This window comes from Chroicocephalus ridibundus, chromosome Z (assembly GCF_963924245.1).
Source record: "Chroicocephalus ridibundus chromosome Z, bChrRid1.1, whole genome shotgun sequence".
NCBI lineage: Eukaryota > Metazoa > Chordata > Aves > Charadriiformes > Laridae > Chroicocephalus > Chroicocephalus ridibundus.
The window spans coordinates 83,967,090-83,991,386 of NC_086316.1; the positions used below are offsets into that span (position 1 = coordinate 83,967,090).

The window sequence follows — 24,297 nt, forward strand, 5'->3', positions numbered from 1 at the left end:
CCAGGTTGCCCAGAGAAGCTGTGGCTGCCCCATCCCTGGAGGGGTTCAAGGCCAGGTTGGCCGGGGCTTGGAGCAACCTGGGCTGGTGGGAGGTGTCCCTGCCCGGGGCAGGGGGGTTGGAACTAGATGATCTTTGAGGTCTCTTCCAACCCAAACCATTTATGATTCTATGAAAAAGTGTATTTGTTTTCCTTAAGTGCTCCAAGACCTAAAAGCGTGTTGCTACAAACGACATTACAAACAGGTACCTTGATTCGGAGACATTATAGGCATTTCTGTCTCAGCCCATATGTGAAAGTACTCTTACTAAAATTTCACATTAGCTACTGAAATCACTCTCGCTCAGGAGCGATTTGTCTCTCCAGATCACTGCGTTCAGTCTTCCTGCCCCAAACACCCCTTGAAAGTTTTTGCGCCCTCCTCTTCCCCCACCCCGCCACGCTTTCCCTTCCGCTCCTCTTTCAGACCTCTCTCCAGCTACGTACCAGATCAAACTCCAGGAGGCAAATGGCAACTTCCCTCTCTCTATTTCCCATTTCCAGGTGAAAACTGAATCAATTCATACAGTTTCTATAACCCTCCCTCCTCCAAAAGCTTTTTGCCTTTGTGTACTGATTGCCGAGATACACACAGCTTTAGGGTAAGTCTTACAGTTCTTAGAACAAAAACTGTTTGACGAGCCACCACTTAAATAAAAGAGTTAGGATACGCGATTAAATTAAGATTTTAATTATATTAAAATTTATCTGGAACCGTAAAATGCATTTCTTGCACTTCTGCGTTACACATGTAAATTAAAACTTTTGTATCTATCTGCTTAAGCAACGGCATTGTCCAGCCGCGTACTGAGAATCCAATAAGCACTTCTTTTTGTATTGCTGGCCTTTTATTTATAGTCATTAAACTATAATTTCTGGACTACTACTAACACTCCTCCATCAGGAGCAGCTTTTAACTGGCAAGACAACGCCATCAAAAAGTTACTTTTAAAGCCGAAAACAAGGGGGAGGTAAAAACAGACACTGAAAATCGCAGGTGCTGTATTCGGTCCAAGGTCAGGAACAGGTTCCCCGGCAAAGGCGTTTAAAATAGCTTGTCTTCAGTATGTAACAAAATACAAGACCGCAGAGCCCCACGAGTAACCTGCTTAAGCCAAATTTATGCTCCAGGAAAAAATATTCTGTACCATCGGTTGATATAAATACATCAGCGTATACATTATTTCGGTCCAGTCACATTGAGCAGCAAGAAAATATCAACTCAGCAGCCAAAATGAAAATATTCAATAGAAAGAGCTTATTTCTTACCGGCAGGCCTCTCGGTGGCATTTTTACCTGCCATACGGGTGTTAACTGCTCTTTCAAACAGAAAAAAGGCTCAACATTTTCCCATCCACAGACCACGACACCACGCTTATGCAAAAACTTGCTCACTGACCCCCGTTTCACCAGTCCCACCACCTCCTGGAGAATCCTTGCCAAGTGCTTTCAATAAGGCGGCCAAATTCCAGCTGTGAACATCCCTGAGAGCATCAGATACGGAACTTCATTATTTTATAAAATGATACAAAGTGGCGTGCTGTAAATTATGGAAGACACACAGACATCCCGTTCATTCGACCAAGCAGACGCAGTGTAAGAGCAAAAAAGATGCATTGCTGTACTAATCATAAAGTACTATAAAGCACAACAGAAGATGACGGTATTTATATATAAACGACAGAAGGAGATTGATACAGGAATGAAGAAGCAAGCCAAGACGTTATCTATTAAAACAGTTAAAAAAACCCCACACGCTGAATCAATTTATAAATTAAGCTGAAGCAAAGAGACATTTCAAAAGCCCCTAGGAAATGTCCCAGAACATCTGCCAGCGATGCTTCCCGGGCACCAAACCCGAGAAGAATTAATTTAAAAGAGGGGAAAACACAACAAACGTGATGCACTGAGTGCAGCGAAACAGGAACAACCTGCAAAAGCCCTAAAAGTTGTCAGATGAGCACTCAGCTGAGCTGAGCTCTCCCATAGCACAAACCCTTATCCTTCTACCCAACTGGATGAAGAGGACACTGATTTATGCCATATTCCTCTAAAAAGTCATCCACCTTCATTCAAAGACATCCGTAAAGAGCACTGTTTTGCCTCCAAATCAATTACCTGAACTGTTTTCCTCCTGTATCTCTAGGTTGTGGGATTCGACCTCCAGGCGTTAGTTCTTATCACACTTCCGCAAGTGGAGAGTCTTTTCCACTGGAGTCTTTCCCCTTGCGAAGGCACGTACCCATCCTGACGCTTCTTCAAGCTATTTCTGACCAACCAAGCTAAGTCAGCTTTCTACGATTTTATTGTTCATTTTAAAGCAAAAAAACCCGTTTCTTGACACTCTCTCCATTTTTCAGGCGTCTATAAATATTCTTATGAGTTATGGTACTGCGACACCACAGAATCATAGAATCAAAGAATTATAGAATCATAGGGTTGGAAGGGACCTCTGGAGATCATCTAGTCCAACCCCCTGCCAGAGCAGGGTCACCCAGAGCAGGTGGCACAGGAACGCATCCAGGAGGGTTTGGAATGTCTCCAGAGAAGGAGACTCCACCACCTCTCTGGGCAGCCTCTTCCAGGGCTCTGCCACCCTCAAAGGAAAGAAGTTCCTCCTCATGTTTAGAAGGAACTTCCTATGCTCAAGTTTGTGCCCGTTACCTCTTGTCCTGTCCCTGGGCACCACTGAAAAGAGCCTGGCCCCATCCTCCTGACATGTACCCTTTAAATATTTATAAGCGTTGATAAGATCCCCCCTCAGCCTGCTTTTTTCCAGACTGAAGAGATCCAAATCCCTCAGCCTTTCTTCATAAGAGAGGTGTTCCAGTCCCCTCATCATCTTGGTAGCCCTTTGCTGTCCCCTCTCCAGCAGTTCCCTGTCCTTCTTGAACCGGGGAGCCCAGAACTGGACCCAGTGCTCCAGCTGTGGCCTCCCCAGGGCAGAGCAGAGGGGGAGGATGACCTCCCTCCACCTGCTGGCCACACTCTTCTTGATGCACCAGATGACGGTTGGACTCGATGATCTGAAACGTCCCTTCCAAACTGGACAATTCTACGATTCTATGTTCGCACCACTCTTGCAGTTGCTATATGGGGAAGGAAATAGAATGGCCTAGGTTGGAAGGGACGTTTCAGATCATCGAGTCCAACCATCAACCTAACTCCGACAAAAAACATCACTAAACCATGTCCCTCAGCACCACCTCTGCCCGTCTTATAAATACCTCCAGGGCAATAACCATCTCCCTCATCTCACTTACAAGCCCAAGACGGAATTCACCTTTTTCCACCACAGAGCTGTAATTAGGAGACGACGACTTCTTTGTCCAGTAACCCTCCCAACCCCTCAATCCTTTCTCTGTCTGGCTCAGCCCGTGTTACTTCGCAATTAAAACTGCTCTTCTCAGTTGGCCACTGCTCATCCGGGCCTACTAGCCCACTAAAAACAAGAGGATTGGACAAAGATGGCAGTAATGTCTCAGTAGCGATGACAAAAAGCAACAGCGTGCACGCAGAGTAAAACCAGAGCAGACGGTTTCAAATTTTGCTCTTAAAAAAAAATAAATCAAACCCGCTGATGACTTTTCAGTGATGCTCTTCTCCATTTTCTCAGCTTTTCCCACAAAGTGCTCAATGCTGCTGATTTTTTCTGGGATTTTCTGATTTTTTATTTTTTTTTTTTGTTCTTTGAGGGGGAGGAAAGAGAGGTGATAATATAGGAAAATATCCCACATTGCAAAGCATCCGAGTACCTGCATCCGGAGTTGCTTTGACACACGGACCTCGTGCTTTTTCTGCAAGTTTTACAATATCTCAGACATCATAATTATAAAACAATGCACACGCCTAACTTTTATTTTCTCTCAGGCTCAAGTAAACTGACATGGTTAGCAGCTGTGAAACGTGTCATATCGCATACTAACAGCCCAGAAAATTAAATACGACCATTTGTTCGCAGAATTCACGCAAAACGACTCAGCCCTCACCTAAATCATCTGCAGCGGACTACACAGGAGTTCAGCCTGGAATCAATTCAATACCAGCCATCTCACCCGAGTTTGCCAACAGCCGTGTCTATCAACTCCGAGTTTCGCAATACATCTGCTAGAAGTTGGACCGAGACCAAACTCCTTCCATATCTGCCATCAAACAGGCACGGGATCTAATTATCTGGCAAGATTTCAACTATTAGGATGGAAAGGGTTCTCCATTCCGTTACCAATTCCCCTAGACAGCCATTATCTTATTAAAGGAACGCTTTTTAATAAGTGAGGTTTGTTAAAGCGGTTTGGGACATTACTAAACGTAGCGGGGAGCACAAGCTAATTTATAACCTACAAAAACTGTTACCAGGTGTCTGTTCTATTGGCCATTAACCACAATCCTATTTAAAGCAGTTAAAAAGCGGCTATAGTTGCATTTCTATAAAATCTGTCAGCTGCTCCTCGAGGAGTTTCAGCCTCAGGTCAACCCTGGAAGACATTTGGCATATCAGTCGAGTTACAGCTCATTTTCTTAACTATTATCCCTGTACGCACACAGTAAGCTTGCGTAACTTTTTGGCCTGAACATCTGAAAAAGGAAAACAAACTAATGAATAGAATGATATCCGCTACCAGTTTCTGCCCAGAGGTCAGCAGGTTTGACCTGGATCGGACGGTGGGAGCGAGAAAGATGGAATCAAAGACAGCCCGGATGCTTTATCTTGTACCACAGTGACAGATTTAGCATCGTACTCCTGAGATGACATAATATAAATGAATAAATGAGCCAGTACTGGTGAAAAAGTGAGCCACAACCTACAGCCCCCGCGGCAGAACAGGGGACACCGGGTCACCCCAGCTTCCAGGACCAACCCCTCGTGGTGAGCATAAGGCAGAGCAATACTTACGAGATTTTCTATGTCCGTTCGTGCCAAGACATACGTCCGTACGTTGCCATTTTGATGCAGAAGCATGTACAAAAGAAGAGTCGCTTGATCAGATTTCTGCTGCTCGCACAAAGCTGTGTATAAACTGTTAAAATTAATCTGGAAAGCGTGTGGACTGGATGATGAAAACGCAGTGCTATCTGAAATAAAGAAATAAAAAAACCCAATCTTTAACAAATAAATCTCCCATCCAGCTACCCGTTAACTTTATAAAAAAAATCTCTGGGGGAAAATATTTTATACACACACCACAGTAAGGAGGAATCAAAATTCATCCATGACTCTTATCAGAAACCTTCACAGGGACTCACGAAGCTTCAGTTGTGCCAAAAAGCTGAGGTTGTCCACGCACAGGAGGTCCAGAAGGACACCTCCATCTGCACAAGACACTCATCTTTTTTCATAAAGCTATTCCAAACGACTTCCACCATTCGAAAGAGCAATTCCAGGAGCTGCTGTAAGGAGGGCAGTCCCAGAGTCTTCTCCGGAACCGATCTACTGATTCACATGCAACCAAAACTTCCTTTGGGGCTTCGAGCATCCTGGTCTAGTGGGAATTGTCCCCGCCCATGGCAGGGGGGTTGGAATGAGATGGTCTTTAAGGTCCCTTCCAACCCAAACCATTCTATGACTCTATAAATAGCTTTCAGCGTGCAAGAATGTGGTAGTTGTCACTTTTTTTGAACATCATCTCCATCTTCTTTGGAAGGAGTAAGTTCTTGGAAGACCTGCAGGAGCCTCACAGGAGCCCTGGCTCCCATCGGGTTTCTGGGGCCCCGGTGGAGACAGCGTCCCGGGGAGTCACTGCTTCTCTTGGCTTAGGCGAGGAGCGAGGGCTCCAGCCATTCAGCTGGACTCAGCAGGAGGCTCCGGAGCAAAGGCTTCTCCATTCTGCTGAGTTCGGAGGCACCACCACACACACAGCGGCAAGACGCAGCCCATCGGCGATGGAAACCCTTTCTCTCTCCAAACCCACGTGCCAACAGGCAGAGGAGACACCAAAACCTGGTTTTTCTGAACCACAACACTACCTTCAATCACCCATCATGATTATAGAATCCTCAATTATGGACCAAGCGGTTTGAAACCTGCCTGCTTCAGGTGAGTATTTCTTTTTACCAGGCCAAATTTGGACGTAGACACCAAAATCAGATTAATTCAACATGTTCTATTAAGCGGCAACCTGATGCCACGGCTCATTAGCTGAGGAGCGTCCACCGACTTTCAAGCTTCACTTCTGTAGATGTTTAAACTGTGCCGCTTACATGTATAGCGCTTCACTACCTGTTTTATTAAAAAATAGTTTAAAAGCTGTAAAAAAAAAACCTAAACAGGATTAAAGAAACTTAGCAGGAGCAGCAGTGTTGTTCCACAGAACATTAAGCTGACCTACAGAAAAATTAAGGTATCCTAGACCATGTAGAATAAAGAAAATTATCCTGAATTTGAACACTTCTGTCCCAATCAAACCAAATAAATTATTTCAACAAAAAAGCCAGATTTCACATTATACTCACACCCTATAGATCATTACGGCCGTAACAAGCCTTTCTTTTTCATATCATTTTCCTTTTATCAGCCCCTCTGAATGTACATAGGAATCAAATTTAAGTTTTGCTCTTAACTTAATTTAACAATTAAGTTAAATGAATATTGCCAGTGAAACAAGTTTACGGGAAACAGTAAGTCATTCTATAAAAGTACGTACCTAGAGAGAATGTGGCTTTTTGTGCTATTTTTGACACAGAATAAGTTCTTTTAAAATTTTATAATGATACTTGTATAACAATTCTCAATGAAATACATTAATGGTTGCCCGCGACATGAAAAAAAGTCAACCAAAATAAAGCATTTGTAGAAGTTCTCAGTTTAAATAACAAAAACCAAAAACGGTATCAAGGATTTGATCTCAACTGCCAATAAACAGCATCCAATAAATCAAAGGGGCACGTTCCGACTAAGAGTTCTTCTTATGAGAACAATCCTACATCCCAATAACCCCCAAAAATTTCTTAGGGAACGGTGAATGAAATTAGAGCTCAACCTGCTAAAAAGTCAATGGTTAAAGGAATATAAAAACTCCCCTTAAATGAAGTGAGTAACTCGGGGCATTGATATGGCTTCACAGGTTACCATGCAGCAGCTGAGCGTGGTGTCAACCAGCATAAAGCCAACGAAGAGTAAAACCTCATGGCTAAAAGTTGAAGAGATTTAAGTGTATGGATAAAGTATATAGGAAAAGAAGCCCGGTGCCCGCAAGCTGAGCTAGCCTAGATAGTCCAAGCTGTGGTAGCTGCTTGGGATGCAGTATCCTTCTCCCCCTGCCCCTTCCATTAAGTTCCAGCAGTTGAGGAGCTCCACCTCAAAAGTTCCAGAAGAAAATGTACTATTACTGCGCTTCCATGGTCTGGCTGGAGGGAAAAACAAATTTTGGAAAGAGAACCTCTAAGTGGTCGCAGCGACTTCACACTGCTTTGGTGAACGCCCCCCCTAACAGTGCTGCCTCCAGCTCTGGGGCCACCAACAGCAGAAGGACATGGAGCTGTTGGAGCGGGGCCAGAGGAGGCCCCGGAGATGCTGGGAGGGCTGGAGCCCCTCTGCTGGGAGGACAGGCTGAGAGAGCTGGGGGGGTTCAGCCTCGAGAAGAGAAGGCTCCGGGGAGACCTTCCAGCCCCTTCGAGTCCCTCAAGGGGCTCCAGGAAAGCTGGGGAGGGACTCTGGAGCAGGGAGGGGAGCCACAGGACAAGGCAGAACAGTTTTCAACTGGAAGAGGGGAGATTTAGATGAGACCTGAGGAAGAAATTGTTTGCTGTGAGGGTGGTGAGCCCCTGGCCCAGGTTGCCCAGAGAAGCTGTGGCTGCCCCATCCCTGGAGGGGTTGAAGGCCAGGTTGGCCGGGGCTTGGAGCAACCTGGGCTGGTGGGAGGTGTCCCTGCCCAGGGCATGCCCATCACTAGGTGATCTTCACGGTTCCTTATAACGCAAACTAATAATTCTAACACTTCATTTTAATCAGTTCATGCTTAGAAGAACAAACAGATACAAACCTTGCGTGTTCTTGAAGGACATAATAGCTTGCCTGTAGGGATTCGGTGTATCTGGAGCATCGGTCAGATTGGCCAAGACCAGGAGAAGCAGCAGACTCTGGTTAGCTAGAGGGGAGCACTGCTCCAGCTGCGGCGATGGTTTACTCCCTACCCCGCCTAGCGTGAAGACTGTCCACAGGCCAGCTAGAGAGAAAAGGCAAAAAATATTATGAGTTTTGACATTTTAACCAACAAAGCTCCTTTAGGGGCCGAGGCAGCATCTGAGAGAGAGGAGGGAAAAACAATTAACCCCCCTACAATGAGATGACGGGTCTGGCTACTTGATTTCTCCAAATGAAAGTTTCAGGAATCACACAGCAGTGGGCACGGAGAGGTGGGAAAGGAAAGATTCCTGGAAATTCAAGCAAATTAAGTTATAGGAATGGATGAAAAGGAAATTAGGAGAGGTGAAACAAAAGCTGCTTGTAGGTGAGAGACTTAAACACAGGGCAGATACCAGCTGAAGGATTCACGATGTAGCAATGTAACGTGTTCAGAGAGCCAAAGGAGCTTGCATGTTGCCTTTTTAACAAAACCAACTTAGTCCGTAACGCATTTTTCTCATGTATTCTGATTTTAAAATTCAGCATATTTTAGGCAAAATGCAGCACCAAAACTTAATACTGCTTCAACCAGAACCTCCAGATTGAGAGTCCTGTAGAGATCATCACCATTGCTCATTATTGTGGGCAGACGACACAATAGCAAATAATAAACTTCGGTGAAAAAAAAAAAAAAAAACAAAATCAAAAAACTCCAGGATCAACAGCTGTTTAAAGTTAAATTTTGAGGTATTATTAAACTCAGCCTCATATTTTTTGCATTCCTACAGAAGATGAAACAACTTGAAAAAGCCCTCCAGTTGGAAGTACTTACACTGCTCTGAAATTCCTTTTTAAGAGACTGTACATAAGATGCAACGGTGTGGAAGTACAAAATGTTTACAATAACTTGACGTTTAAGATCTAGTTAAGGAGAAATCAAAGTTTGAAGTGACAAATCACTATCGATACTGTCAAAAAACCAGTCAGGCTGATTGATTCCTCTTGGGTAATCACGTTTTTGTTGTCTCACACCTCCCTTGAAAATACACGTATAACAAAGCACCAAAACTTCATTCATTTTAGACCCGCAAAAATTTCTTCAGTACAAAAATGTAAATAGCTCCTCATTCCACATCAATTCTCAGTTCTTTGCTGAATACCCTCCCCTTGATGTAGGTGCGTATACACGGTGCACGTACGGCTCCAGTATTAAGGCTCCACCTAGAAGTTGCTCGTTAAAACTCTCATCATCATACTGTTTAAACTTTGATGTCTGCGCCTGAAATGCAAGCAGAGTCATTTCCATACTTAATCCTTACAGCATTAAAAAAAAAATAAAAAAATTAACTCCAAGAACTCCTGCATTTGAAATTCCCCTTCCTAATTACAACCGTGTTGGGGCACCAAGTTGACCAGTTACGTGCCCAAATACCCACTCAAGGAGACTGGAAGGGAGAAGGGGCAGCAGAGGAGGGTCGGAGGACTCCGTAAAAATCCTTATTTCCTTGCCAGCGCTCATGAGATTGAAGAAATAAAAAAAGAAGAAAAGCACCAAAGCCGAAGCAGAGACGCTGCAGACTCGGCATTAGTGGGGAAAAAAGTCAGGGGAAAGGACGAAACTTGTCTCCACTCCACGGCTACGGTGGCACGTGACAGCTTCAATGGCACTGCGCCTCTGCCTTTATCACGTCTGGGCTCCCAATACGCTCCCAGTTGCGAAGCAGCAGCCCCTCCCAATCACACTGGATTATATTCATCCCCAAATGCCTGCTGGGCACTGAATTGTTTTGAGTCTATCTTGAAATTTTACGGCAGAGACTGAGCATTTCATCAACTTACTCATTTAACAGGGCAAAGCCTTGAATTACACAGCACAAAAATAAGACCTAATCTCAACTTTAAAAAGACCCCCCAAATTCTTATGTCCTTCTTTCTACGAGTGCCTAAATTAAAAATTAATCATAAAAGACTTCCTTAAAAACGGCAGAAAAATGAAGGAAGTTTAGTTTTCAGTCTTCTTGTCTGCGAGATTCAAGGTGCCCAGGACAAAAAGCCATTTGAACGCAACCCGCAAGCAGAGCATAACCGATCAAAAGAACATAAAGTACTCTTAGCCTTACAAAATTTCAAGCCAGCCAAAGAGTATTTGTCTTCAAACGTAATAATCTGGTCAGATTTTGTAATAAACCAATGCTCCCCTTCGTCGCCACAACTGCAAGGCAATCACTGCCGCGTCAAAGGCAAGGGAACTAACGCCATTCAGCATTAGGCGGCTTGAAGGAGTTCGTCTAATAAAAAGCACTATAATTACAGCCCTCTTCGCAAAAAAATTCATTTTACGTTAATAATCCTTTATCACCCCGTTTTTGATCGACTGTCCTTAAATCAGCACAAAGGCGAATAAAAACGCTGACCGTGAAGGACCGTGAACTAGACGATCTTTAAGGTCCCTTCCGACCCGAACCATTCTATGACTCTATGAAGTGAGATTTTAAACTCACAGGAGTTATCCACATAGGTAACACGCAAAGAAATTATTTTTTAAAACAACCCTGAAAGAATCATATATTCACCGTGAAATAAAGTCAAATTCGGCATATTTCCTCTCTTAAAATTTAGTGTAGTTCTCAGCTCAACCAGCGTCTTCAATTTTCCACCACCCCGCCCTTCTGTGGCAGGCATCTGCCATTACTACACCTGCCCTCAACAGTCAGGAAAAGACGGATACGGCCAAAACACTGGCCAGTAAACTGAATATTCCGCCAGGGAGAATGAGGTAATTCTGCCCAGGAGAATTCTGCGCATTGATACATGACCCAAATAATCCTCCTCAAGTTCTGTCTCTCGTGGGCGAGCGTATTCCTCCAGAAATCCCATGCAAATAGGTTCAAAATATTCTTTTTCATTCCAAAATGCAATGTCAAATTAGGTGCTATATAGCGGTTGGTGCTCCCAACATACTCAAGAGACTTTTCTAAGGAAAATATCGTTCCTGATCGTTAACAACAGATTAAAGTGTTAAATAAAGAGCTTAGGAGGACAGAGAGATAAGTAGTCGGTGTTTCTAGTTTTTTTTTTTTTTTATTCCTAGTTTCTTGTCATCCCAGTATACAACTCAAGGGAAATCCAAATCACAAAAGTTCTCGTAAAGCTTTCTATATCTCTGGGCAGCGGCAAAAGGTGAGCTGCAATTCTTAAAACTAAAGGACCCAACTGTGGAAAAGATGAAGGGGGTGGGTTATCTGCAATAGCATCGTGACCCAAAGTGCTTCTGAAGCTCTATATAAATTCTGAGAAAGCTCTACATTACCAAGTACTACTCTTCTGGTGCTTATTATAAGTGACGAAGACCCATAACCATCCATCCAAGTGATGAAGACCCACAACCACCCATCTAAGTGATGAAGAGCCATAACCATCCAAGTGAAGACCCATAAGCGATGAAGATTCATAACCATCCATCCAAGTGACGAAGACCCATCTAAGTGATGAAGACGCATCGCCACACATATAAGTGATGAAGATCCATATAAGTGATGAAAACCCGTATAAGTGATAAAGACCCATAACCATCCAAGTGATGAAGACTCATCTAAGTGATGAAGACCCATAACCATGCATCCAAGTGATGAAGATCCATAACCATCCATCTAAGTGAAGACTCATAAGTGATGAAGATCCATAACCACTCATATAAGTGATGAAGACCCATCTAAGTCATGAAGACCCAGAACCACCCATATAAGTGATGAAGACCCATCCAAGTGATGAAGACCCAGAACCATCCATCTAAGTGATGAAGACCCATAACCGCTCATATAAGTGATGAAGACCCATCCAAGTGATGAAGACCCATAACCATCCATCCAAGTGATGCAGATCCATAACCCTAAACCAGCTTATGTATCTGGATCATCTGTAGAATTTATTGTCTTCTGCAAAATACTTGTAATCTATTTTTAATTGCAATTCTTTCATAGAACTTTATTTCTTGACTCAATTCCACACGCAACCACGTTACTAGAATTTCTGTCAGTAAGAGAAATACTAACATTTTGCCAATTATTTCCGGCAAACACAGATCCTTTGAGAAGGAACAGACTGCTTTTACCTTTAAAACAGAATGAGAAGATCCATTTTTTCCTTCTCTTCCACAAAACTACCCATTACGACTATTTTTTTGCCATCTATTCGTATCACTCTACATAAGGCACAGCAAGGAAAGCAGGGCTTGCTTAAGAGCAAGGTACGGTTTTTTGCAACAGAAGATCTCAGGTCTTCTGTAAGACGGCTAGAAACACTGCCATGAAAACAAACCCAGGATTTTAATTTGGTTTGACAGTCCGTGGAACAACGCTTGACGGCAAAATGAAGTTAGGACACATTAATCAAAAAAAGATCTTTCTTTCACCAGACTTACTTAATGTAAACACAGAAACCTCAGCCTGACGCTCTGCTCTCTCTTACACAACAAGACACAAAGAAGGTTCACGTTTGGACCTCCCTGGAGAAAAGTTTAAACGCATTCTTTTATGCTTTCACATGATGAAGCAAAATTTTAAGAGCTTGATTTTAAAGACTTTTTAAAAGCGAAAGACAAGCAGGAAGGCAGAGGGTGCTTTAAAGATTTACTCATTATGAAAAACTGATGTTTATAGTCAACTTCTAGCACTGCAAACCATTCTGAGGGGAGATTGAGATGAGATATTGGGAAGAAATTCTTGGCTGTGAGGGGGGTGAGCCCCTGGCCCAGGTTGCCCAGAGAAGCTGTGGCTGCCCCATCCCTGGAGGGGTTCAAGGCCAGGTTGGATGGGCCTTGGAGCAACCTGGGCTGGTGGGAGGTGTCCCTGCCCAGGGCAGGGGGTGGCACTAGATGGTCTTGAAGGTCCCTTCCAACCCAAACCATTCTACAATTCTATTCCAAGTTAATCTATCAACAAACTGCGAGCTATAATTGATCCATGAGTTTTCTTGGGATCTTTATTAAACTAGCGGTAATTCTTTCACAAGAGGATTCTTCACTTCCATCTTCTTCACTTTCCAACCTTCAGTGTAAAGGCTTGGAAGATAAACCCTCTGAGCTCTCTCCCTGGAAAGAGCATTAAATTAACGCAGAGGAAATTGGCGTTACTTATTTGAAAGTATCTTTCTGGGAAAAGGAGATTTTGTTTTTTACTTAATAGCAGTTGCAAAACGCAATCATATTAATAACTGAACTTCATCAAGTGTTCCTTTGAACGGCCTATCATTCGTTAAGTCTAAACATTACATTACAATTAATGCTGGCATAAGTCTTGTTGAGTATGCTCGTTTCTCTCCTCACTGGAACTTGATAACAGAGCAGATCCTTTCCCCTTTCCCCCATACAAACAACCCGAGTCCCACCACACATCATTAGCATCCTGCCAATGAGGTTGATTGCTTTCAAAACCATTTTGCAGAGCGCACCAGATTGAGGTGACTTTCAAGGCTGAAAAGAAAGAAATAAGACTTTTGGTAGACGTGAAGATCTTGAAAAGATCTTCTGAGAATCATTTAGGTTGGAAGAGACCTTTAATATCATCAAGCCTAACCATCAACCTAACAATGGCAAGTCCCCACTAAGCCATGTCCCTCAGCACCACGTCTACCATTTTTTAAATACCTCCAGGGGTGGTGACTCCACCACTGCCCTGGGCAGCCTCTTCCAATGCTTGACAACGCTTTCAGTGAAGACGTTTTTCCTAATATCCATCCTAAACCTCCCCTGGCGCAACTTGAGGCCGTTTCTTCTTGTCTTATCACCTGTTCCTTGGGAGAAGAGACCAACCCCCACCTCGCTACAACCTTCTTTCAGGGAGCTGGAGAGAGCAATGAGGTCTTACTGGCCTTTTAACAGTTCCAAAATGACAGTCCTGCTCCCCGTGTGTTCCTTCCACTTTTGCAACAAGACAAGACTAGAGAAGTCAGCAAAAGCAGCATTAAATATCAGACAGAAAACCCAACCGCAAACAAATCACCAAAGAGAACTGACCTACGTTTGAGTAACCCGGTCAAGTCCCAGCTCCACACCCTGCTCTCCTCTTTATGAAACTTCCAGCATGCAGAGGACTATTCAATGCTACAACATCTAAGAGAGCAGTAAACACAGATTATGAAGAACTAAAGTAGAAGCGATTTTCCTTGCATCTAATTGATACCATCGTGTACATCCTCCACCAAAACCAGTGAGTAACGTAGTATTCAAAACCATTACAATTACTATTTCATTCTTATTACACTCGAGCAGCAGCTTTGGGAACTTGAGAGCTGGGTTGGTTTTGTTTTTTTTATTTAACGTTTATTATGCGTGTCACGTTTCTTAAGTCAATTCAATGGTTCTCACATTGTGGTCTGATGAACGCTTTCTGGTGGCCCATGGAGAGCTGGCAGTTCCCGTTGTGCTGGCTCTTGTCCTTGTTTCCAGCTGCTACATTGTGTTAGAAGCAAGCTAAAAATACATAAATACTTTCCTACGATTACTTTTCCATGTAAGCAATTTCTTAAGTTGCCACGGGGCTGTTGCGCGATAATGAACGGGAGAGGAAAAAAGTGGTCCGCGGAATCACAAGCGGGAGAGGCCGGATCAGCGAGGCAACTGCTCTATCAAGACGCAGTTCTCATAAAGTCCCAAGTCAAAGTCATTTTATACTTTATAAGCGCATCCTTAACATCTCGGATGGCTATTTAAACAAATTAAAACTGCTAATTGTGAGGGTACACGTGCTTAAAAGACTGTAAAAAACAGCAGCTACATGAATTTTAGGAGAGTCCCATCGCAAGTTTTTGGAAGATTCATTACAGCAAGAAGCTAGCAAAGCTGAAATAGAGGAAATACGGAACAATTTTTAAGTGCTTAATGAACTTGCATGTTAAGTATTACATCCTCAAGCAAGGTTGAACTCCTAAGGAGCATCAACGGACTGATGTATACACAAACTACAACCTCTGACGGAAAAAGCAGATCTGATTACGTCGTAGATTTTTTTAGGTAGGGAGATTATAAAAACTCAGAAGCGTAAAAATAGCCATCCTAAATACCGCAGTCACTTTCGCAGCTGACACAAGTTCTTATGAACAGTAGATTTTTGCAACGTTACATCTGACACGGTAATACAAATGAAAAAAGTCACAATTTTTCATCTTCAGCAATATTTTTCACGCTCTCCACCGTCTGGCATCAGACCAACAGAATTAACCCCAGCTAGCTTGCGACAAAGAAGGGGGGGAAAAAAAAAAAAAGTGGTTTTAAGAACAACTATAAATGAATGGTTTCTGGGCAATACGAAGCCTAGCAAAATAAATTTGTGTTTTAAATAGTGGCAGGCTAGCTGCTTTCTAAGCCATCAGCAGGCCGCAGCAAGAATTCACACGTGGGAGATCGTGAATTTAAAAGCTCATAAGCATTTTGAGACAACGGCTACGTCCCAGCCCTTCTTGACTCCATTTACTCTTTGGAACACAGGAATGGTTAAAGAATTTATGTTAGAGTAAATGCACGATCAGTTGAAAAGGCACATCTAGGCGTAAAATCCTACCAAGCTACCACTCACTCCTTGGTGCAAGGTCAAAGTCCCACACGTCTCAAGAATTAACTGAGCGGATTGCCGCGGGCTTTATTTCAGGCGCTTTATTATATTTCAGCTGCTTTATCGTTATTATTATACTTCATTTTCCGTATTTAATTCCTAAATACTGCAGAAAAGTAACCACAGTCCTACAGAAAGATTAAGAGCGCCTTTTAGATGACTTCTCTAAATGTTTAAAAACAAAGAGAAGACGATAGTTTTAAAAACAAGTTATTTTCTTCTCATCAAATCAGCGTAACGACCACTGAGACCGCCTTATTGAAATATATGAGCACGACTTATTTGTTGGAGGCTTCTCACACTTAATAATACTATTCTAACGGAGACACGGATTTCGCCCTACTTGCCAAGAAAAGCAGAAGGTAGTCGTTTCTGTGAAGCCAAGCTCTGCAACACAAATTCTGCTGCCTGCCTGGCTCCTGATCACAGTCTCTCCAGGAATAGCCCGGCTCCTGTGTATCCATATTTTTAAAATACACCCCAGGCACCTGATTTTTGCCTGTTTCCCATCACTCCCGGCAACGTCGCAGCCGCACGGGAAAGCTGTGGGGAACAGTTGAGCTATGGGAGCCACTGAGGAAAAAAAAAAAAAAAAAAAAAAAAAATCTCGGAAGAAACTCTCCAAAAGCCGCAGCACCGAGAAACACCAACGTGTCCAAGGAAGCCGGGGCCGTGATGTCACTACCACATTCTGGAAGGAGCTCTTGAGGAAATGAATCATGGAAGCAAGCGAAACGCGACGACGTATTAGGTAACCGTGTACATCCCCTACCCGTGCAACAGTGCTCCCTCCAGTACACGCTGTTATTCGATCCAGCCTAATTTTAAGGGACTGGTAATGGAGCTTGAACCACATCCTTTGGGAAGAGTGTTCCATAATCTAATAAACCTCGACGTTAAGATTTCCCCCCTCCCCGCCCCCCGCCAATATTCAGCCTAAGCATTCCTTGACTCAACTTCAGCTACTTATTCCTATAAGGGGTTCTATGTAATACCATAAAACATTTCTTCCCCAGTTCAGTGTTTGCAGCCTTTTAAATAAAAGGCACAGTCACATCTCCTTTGTTGCCCAGCCAAATTATATACACGGCTTTTTCTTTCCTTTCCTGTAAAGTCTTTTCCACTTTGCTTCCTGCGACTAAGCCAATCCAACGCTTCACGCCACTTCTCAAACATCACCGCACTGAAAAAGGTTACAAATATTAAACTGCACGGATTTATTATAACAAGCCTATTCCTGAATTCATTGCAAAAGCAGCGTTGCTTTAATTTTGAACTATTTCTCCCCTTTTTTACCTCTAGATCTCAGGAGATCTCTTACTGTGACATCTACTGTGATGGGGCAGGAGCCCCATCCTTGCCATTAGATTGCCTAAATCTTTTTTTTAGTTTGAACTTCAAAATAAGGAGAAGACCACTTTTTCCCAGGATTTCAAAGCTCAGTTCCAGAGCTGCATTCCCATCCAGCTTTTGACACCACGGTTGTATCAGGAATCCATACAGACACCAAAAAAGACACCCCTATTTCACCTGAAAAACTACAGAATCATAGAATGGTTTGGGTTAGAAGGGACCTTAAAGCCCATCCAGTCCCACCTCCTGCCCTGGGCAGGGACACCTCCCACCAGCCCAGGTTGCTCCAAGCCCCGGCCAACCTGGCCTTGAACCCCTCCAGGGATGGGGCAGCCACAGCTTCTCTGGGCAACCTGGGCCAGGGGCTCACCCCCCTCACACCAAAGAATTTCTTCCTCAGATCTCATTTACATCTCCCCTCTTCCAGTTTAAAACCATTCCCCCTCATCCCATGGCTCCCCTTCCCTGATCCAGAGTCCCTCCCCAGCTTTCCTGGAGCCCCTTGAGGGACTGGAAGGGGCTGGAAGGTCTCCGCGGAGCCTTCTCTTCTCCAGGCTGAACCCCCCCAGCTCTCTCAGCTTGTCCTCCCAGCAGAGGGGCTCCAGCCCTCCCAGCATCTCTGGGATGTTCCAACAGGTCCATGTCCTTCTTGTGCTGAGGACTCCAGAACTGGACACAGTACTCCAGGCGGGGTCTCACCAGACCAGAGTAGAGGGGCAGAATCACCTCTCTGGATCTGCTGGCCACACTTCTTCTGATGCAGCCCAGGCTGCAGGGGGTTTCTGGGCTGCCAGCACACATTGCCAGCTCGCGTTGACCTTCTCATCCACCAACACCTCCAAGTCCTTCTCCTCAGGGCTGCTCTCCATCCGTTCTCCACCCAGCCTGGATTTGTGCCTGGGATTGCCCTGACCCAGCTGCAAGACCTTGCACTTGGCCTGGTTGAACTTCACGAGGTTTGCATGGGCCCACCTCTCCAGCCTGCCCAGGTCCCTCTGGATGACATCCCTTCCCTCCAGCGTGTCAACCGTATCACACAGCTTGGTGTCATCGGCACACTCGCTGAGGGCGCACTCCATCCCATTGTCCATGTCGCCAACAAAGATGTTAAACAGCGCTGGTCCCAGTACCGATCCCTGAGGAGGGCCACTCGTCATTTTTAAAGTGAACACCTATAAACCGTCTCAGTGAAGTTACACACTTCGGAATTCCAGATGGGGTCCTACTTCCTTGCACACAGATGCTGAGGAACCAGCTTTGTCAGCTGGAAACCTCTGAAGATGTTTTGGATATCTGTAACACAAACCTGAGTAGCAGACACATCTGGCGACAGACACTTTGAAGAATTAAGTAAAGCAAATTACACACCACATTCCCGAATCAAAAGGCGATAAAGTTGCCAAATAAAGCTGGAAATAAACTCTAATAAACCATTCATTCACTTCAAGGAATATATTCAAAAAAATCTATAGAAAGGGAGTATCTTAAATAAGGAAGGAAACCTCCACGTTTTTATTAGCTCCACTCCTGGAAACACCTATTTCAAGTCCTCTGGGCATAAGCGATACAATTTCTGAGATTGTTTGCACACTTGAAGACTGTCCAGTATCACTGAAGCTGCAAATGTGACCACAATAGAAAGAAAAAATAAATAATAAAGGTTGTACGATATTATAGAAGGACACAATACCAGAGTATTACCACTACTTGAAAGCTGGGAAACTAAGCGCGAGCTAGAAAAGAAGAGGGTGAGAGGGAGGAAAAATGTATGAGAAATGTGGGGAAAAAACAGCAATCTACCCAGGGTTGGATTAGATTTTACAACAGGTGTCTGACTCAGCCAGCTATCAGCCGTGGAACAGCAAACCAAGCCAAAAAACCCCTCACACGGCGAGATATTAAAAAGGAGTTGTTGCGTGTTGGGTTTTGGGGGCTTTTTTTGGTTTGGGGTTTTTTCGGTGGGGTTTTTTTGGGGGTGGTTTTGGTCCTTTTTTTTTTTTTTTTTGGTGGTGGTGATAATCTTTTTTTTATGATTTTTATTTTTTTTCTTTTTTTTATAGAAAACTCCTCTGGCTTTTGCCCAGGGCACTGTCCTGGTCCTTTGCTGTTGTTGCGGTCGGAGCGGGAAGGAGGCCCATGAACACGTATAATCCCAGTGACAGTGGGATTTTCAGTAATATTTGTTTTGTCATCGCAAGTCATACAAAACTGGGGACAGACGCAAACATGGAAACGTGTTGAAAAACTATCCCGGCAAAGTGAGAGCAACATTGACCTGTAGCATTGACTTTGACAACAAAATGATGAAGCCAGGCCACTGAAGGAAAATACCACTGAAGGCAAACCTACGCCCCAGAGAAACCAGATGAAGAGGGTGGAAAAGACAGAGAAGTTTTAAAAGTCAAGTAAAAAGAAAGAAGTGATTTTTCAGAGCGTAAGATCACAGGATGATCCAGGCTGGAAGGGACCTCAGGAGGTCTTTGGCCCAACCTCCGGCTCCGAGCAGAGGCAGCAATGGGGTCACGCCAGGTTCCTCAGGGCTTCATCCAGCTGAGTCTTGGAAACCTCCAAGGATGGAGATGGCACAACCTCCCGTATAATATTTCCATAGAATTCCAGAGTCTCCCCTTTTCTTTTCAAACTAATTCTAATTTATAAAACGGAAAAAACCTCCCCTTCCACAGGATTAAGGGAGAAGGAAAACAAGCAACAAAAAACTCTTCAAACAAACAAAACAATTTTTTCAAGAAGAAAAGTGAGATATGACGACACTGATATCTGATCTTACAATTTCATATTCATTCCTCCCTCTACCCTCAACAGATTTTTGAAGTCAGGTGCACAGGATTGTTGGGGAAATGATTTTATGATTTTATTATGGTAAAGAAGGCCAATGGTCTCCTGGGGGGCATTAAAAAGATCATGGCCAGCAGGTGGAGGGAGGTCATCCTCCCTCTCTACTCTGCCCTGGGGAGGCCACAGCTGGAGCACTGGGTCCAGTTCTGGGCCCCCAGTTCCAGAAGGACAGGGAACTGCTGGAGAGGGGACAGCAAAGGGCTAGAAAGATGATCAAGGCACTGGAGCAGCTCTCTGATGAGGAAAGGCTGAGAGCCCTGGGGCTGGTCAGCCTGGAGAAGAGAAGACTGAGAGGGGACCTCATCAATGCTCAGCAATAGCTAAAGGGTGGGTGGCAAGAGGATGGGGCCAGACTCTTCTCAGTGGTGCTCGGTGACAGGACAAAGGGCAATGGACAAAAGCTAGGACACAGGAAGTTCCACCCAAACATGAGGAAAAACTTCTTTCCTTTGAGGGTGGCAGAGCCCTGGAAGAGGCTGCCCAGAGAGGCTGTGGAGTCTCCTTCTCCAGAGACGTTCCAAACCCGCCTGGACACGTTCCTGTGCAACCTGCTCTGGGTGACCCTGCTCTGGCAGGAGGTTGGACTAGATGATCTCCAGAAGTCCCTTCCAACCCCTGTCAGTCTGTCGTTCTGTGATTTTAAGATGCATATATGCTCACAAGGAGGTATTCTGAATTAAAGAACACCTTTAAACCTAGCGCTGGCACGCGCAAACATTTAAAACACACGAAATACTACCTTTACTTACCAATATCAAAGTTACTTTTCCTAACACAAAACCAGCACGTCAAACACTTGTCAGCTGCTCTTGCCATTAATAATTCTCATTATTTCTTTTGCAATGAAGGTACTTGGCAGCAGTCTGAGCTACACCTACCTCCGCGCAAGGCATTGTAGTGTTCGTATGAGGGAAGTCTATTATAATACTCTTAAACCAGATGTATAGAATAGAAGGAAAAATATAAGACCTGAAAGAAAAGTATAGAGATGAAGAAGGTAATTAAGTTTAGTATACTATATAATAGTTAAGAATCATTAAGGAATTCCTAGTGTAATCCATCAAGGTGAATACATGATACCGGTCTAGCTATAAACAGCGTGAATATGTTAACGTAGACAGTAGTCGGCGTCACATGGGATTTTTCTTGGAAAAAAAAATCCACAACGATCACACTCACGCTACCCTGGACAATAACGGCGATGCAGCTACGTCAACGGCAGGCAGAGAAACAAGTGTGGTAGGAGAGGGGATCAATGTTGTAAGTTTGGAGATGGAGTAACAGTAAGACAATATTCTGAATTTAACAGACTCCAGAAAATGAAAAGTGAGAAGTCTTTCAAGGGTCGGGTGGCCAAAAGCGTTCCATCCACCACACAAGAGATATTTCCAGGAGAATTTCCCATTTATACGCTGCAGAAGAGGTTTTAGATCTTCAAGGAACGATCTTGGTAGAACATAAAGTAGAAACCAGAAGAACAACTGGAGCTGCCAGACATCTCTGGAAGCCTGATTGCTATTTACTGGAGGGTGGCAGCCAAAAGTTTTTAAATAGCTCTTAGCAGAACATTCTCTGGATTTACCCTGATAACCTTGTCCTCAAATCATTTTCGGTTTACTGCGCACTCAGAGAATTGCAAGGATTTGTTATGACTAATTTATGCACCCCTTGATTAACGTCCCTTTCAGAGAGAGGGAAACGAAACCTTTTAAAGCCCACTTAACAGAACAGGCTGCCAGCGTAAATTCTCCTCCGTAGCAAAGAGGCCAAATATTCTTTTAATAGGTTTTTTTTACGTAGATAGATACTTTTTTGAGTTTTGTATATGCACATATACACGATATTTTCTATAATAACAACAACATTTATTTAGAAAAATTATAAGATAGAATCTATTTATATAAATAATCAAATATATTATAAATTGTATCGACTATAAACACATAAATAAGGCAGAATCGTGAAGTACTCATCATTTATAAGTAAAAAAAAAATCTGTAACGCGGGCGTTACATTTTCTGCGAGTACAAGAGCTTCTCCTAGAGGCAATTTGCTGGTATTCCGTCCAAACAGGCTCTGCTGCACTTCAAACACAACGTAAAACCTAACTTGAAAAAAAAAAAATAAAATAATAATGTGGTGTTCAGTTACTCAAACAAGCGGTCATAAAAACTTGCAACACTTTCTCACTCTTCTACTGCAATGCTGATCTGTTCCAATCATGAACCACAAGATACACAAGCACCGCAGATGTTCACAATTTTGGCAAACTGCAAAAACCCTGGTTGTCCACACTGTACCTCAGTTCCCTTCTCGTTATGTGGATGACACCGACACTTCCTCGCGGCCATCCATTTTTCCTATGCCTTAGATGACCCCCTAGTAGATAAGAGCGCTCAAATTTTGCTCATTGGAGGTGGGTTGGGTTAGTAGAACGTTAAAGGTCCCCTCCAACCCAACACATTCTATGATTCTATGATTTTCCTTTTCACCACCAACCTCTGTTTCTTGGATGCCAGTATTATTTCTAAATATTTTAAAATATTTTAAAATAATTTTTAAGTATTTTTAAATCAGGGTATCGGATATTAACTACTTCTTTTGAAGCAGAACCCTCAGAAGAACTTCATCCCTACACGGAGGGGGAAAGGAGGAGAAGAAATTCAGACTGCCGTTGACAGAAGTGACCTGTGATGTTGCTAGCCAGATAAGGCATCCAAGCGCTGACTTTTCCAGAGCAGCTGGAATTTTCTATCGCTTAGCAAGTTTAACACACTGCTTCTGTTGACTTGTGACTGCAGGCACTCAACTCAAAATGAACCTGTTTCCTAAGTGAGACATGATAACATGAGGAACACGGGCAAGTGGCTCCTGGAAAAGTCTCCCACTAAAACGATCTACCTAGACTCCTAATAAAAATAAAATAAAATGCAAAGAGGCAAGGGAGAACTAACTTTTCTCTGGACTCAGTTGCCTAAAACACAAGATAATTTTCATCTTTCTGTTCCCTCACTTGTCGCAGCCCAGTTTCCATGGCAAGTATCAAGACAAGACGTGTCCCAATTCCAGGGCAAGACATATCCCTTCTGGAGGACTTCAGCGCTCATTCTTGCCACTATTCGAGGGGTCAAACCCAGACTTACGTCTGAGACCAGTATTCAGGAAACAAGGGTCAACTTTACCACGGCACAACCATCAGCATCTCTCTACCTGCGTTTGACCAGGAAGAACTTGCAATGGAGCAAGATGAGGTTAAGGGGTGAATTCCCTGAATTTATTATCCCTTAATTATTATGAGGGACTATTATCCTTTAATTGCCTGAACCACAACTGGACTTATGTAGCAGACCTGCTGGATCTGGCTCTGTGAGGATGTACCTCACCTCCTGGTCCCAGTTTTCATTATTCCTTCCATCCCATCAACGAATTACATCTCGACAGCTAAACCTCAGCATCTTCCCCAACCTCTTCATGCCCCTCCTTCTATCGAAACAAATACTGCTTGCTCTTTTCCACAGCCTGCTGCACATATGCCAGATAAAATTCCCAATCTCCTGTTTCTTGTCCCACACAAAACTAAAAAGGAATAGCTAGCACAGCAAAGTCATCACAAATCTTCTTTGGACAACAAGTTGCCCATGAGGTAACAATGTGCCTTGTGGCCAAGAAGGCCAAGGGTCCCCTGGGGGGACGTTAAGAAGACTGTGGCCAGCAGGTGGAGGGAGGTCATCCTCCCCCTCTGCTCTGCCCTGGGGAGGCCACAGCTGGAGCACTGGGTCCAGTTCTGGGCCCCCAGTTCCAGAAGGACAGGGAACTGCTGGAGAGACTCCAGCCAAGGGCTGCAAAGATGATCCAGGGACTGGAGCACCTCTCCGATGAGGAAAGGCTGAGAGCCCTGGGGCTGGTCAGCCCGGAGAAGAGAAGACTGAGAGGGGACCTCATCAATGCTCAGCAATAGCTAAAGGGCAGGTGGCAAGAGGATGGGGTCAGGTTCTTCTCAGTGGTGCTCGGTGACAGGACAAAGGGCAATGGACAAAAGTTAGGACACAGGAAGTTCCGTCTCAACATGAGGAAAAACTTCTTTCCTTTGAGGATGGCAGAGCCCTGGAAGAGGTTGCCCAGAGAAGCTGTGGAGTCTCCTTCTCTGGAGATATTCAAACCCGCCTGGATGCATCCCTGTCCAATCCGCTCTGAGTGACCCTGCTTTGGCAGGGGAGTCAGACTAGATGATCTCCGAAGGTCCCTTCCAACCCCTACAACTCTGTTATCTGCTGCTTCCCTGGTAGCCCTAAGCTTTACTCCTCCAAACTTCTAAAGCACCTGAGCACTGGTACCTGCAGCAGTTCCAACCAGCTTCTCCTTCAGGAGAGCATTTAAAAGC

General features: G+C 44.0%; 1 protein-coding gene across 4 annotated transcripts in view; it reads right to left on the reverse strand.

The window, feature by feature from the left end:
* The window catches only part of DYM (dymeclin), a 241,013-nt gene that overhangs the window by 138,413 nt on the left and 78,303 nt on the right, over positions 1 to 24,297 (reverse strand). For all 4 annotated transcript variants that reach the window (XM_063319472.1, XM_063319471.1, XM_063319469.1 and 1 more), the window contains 2 exons: positions 8,018 to 8,200; positions 4,933 to 5,111 (listed from right to left, as the gene is read on the reverse strand). In XM_063319472.1, the coding sequence (XP_063175542.1) occupies positions 4,933 to 5,111; positions 8,018 to 8,200 (362 nt within the window). The remainder of the gene's footprint in view (positions 1 to 4,932; positions 5,112 to 8,017; positions 8,201 to 24,297) is intronic.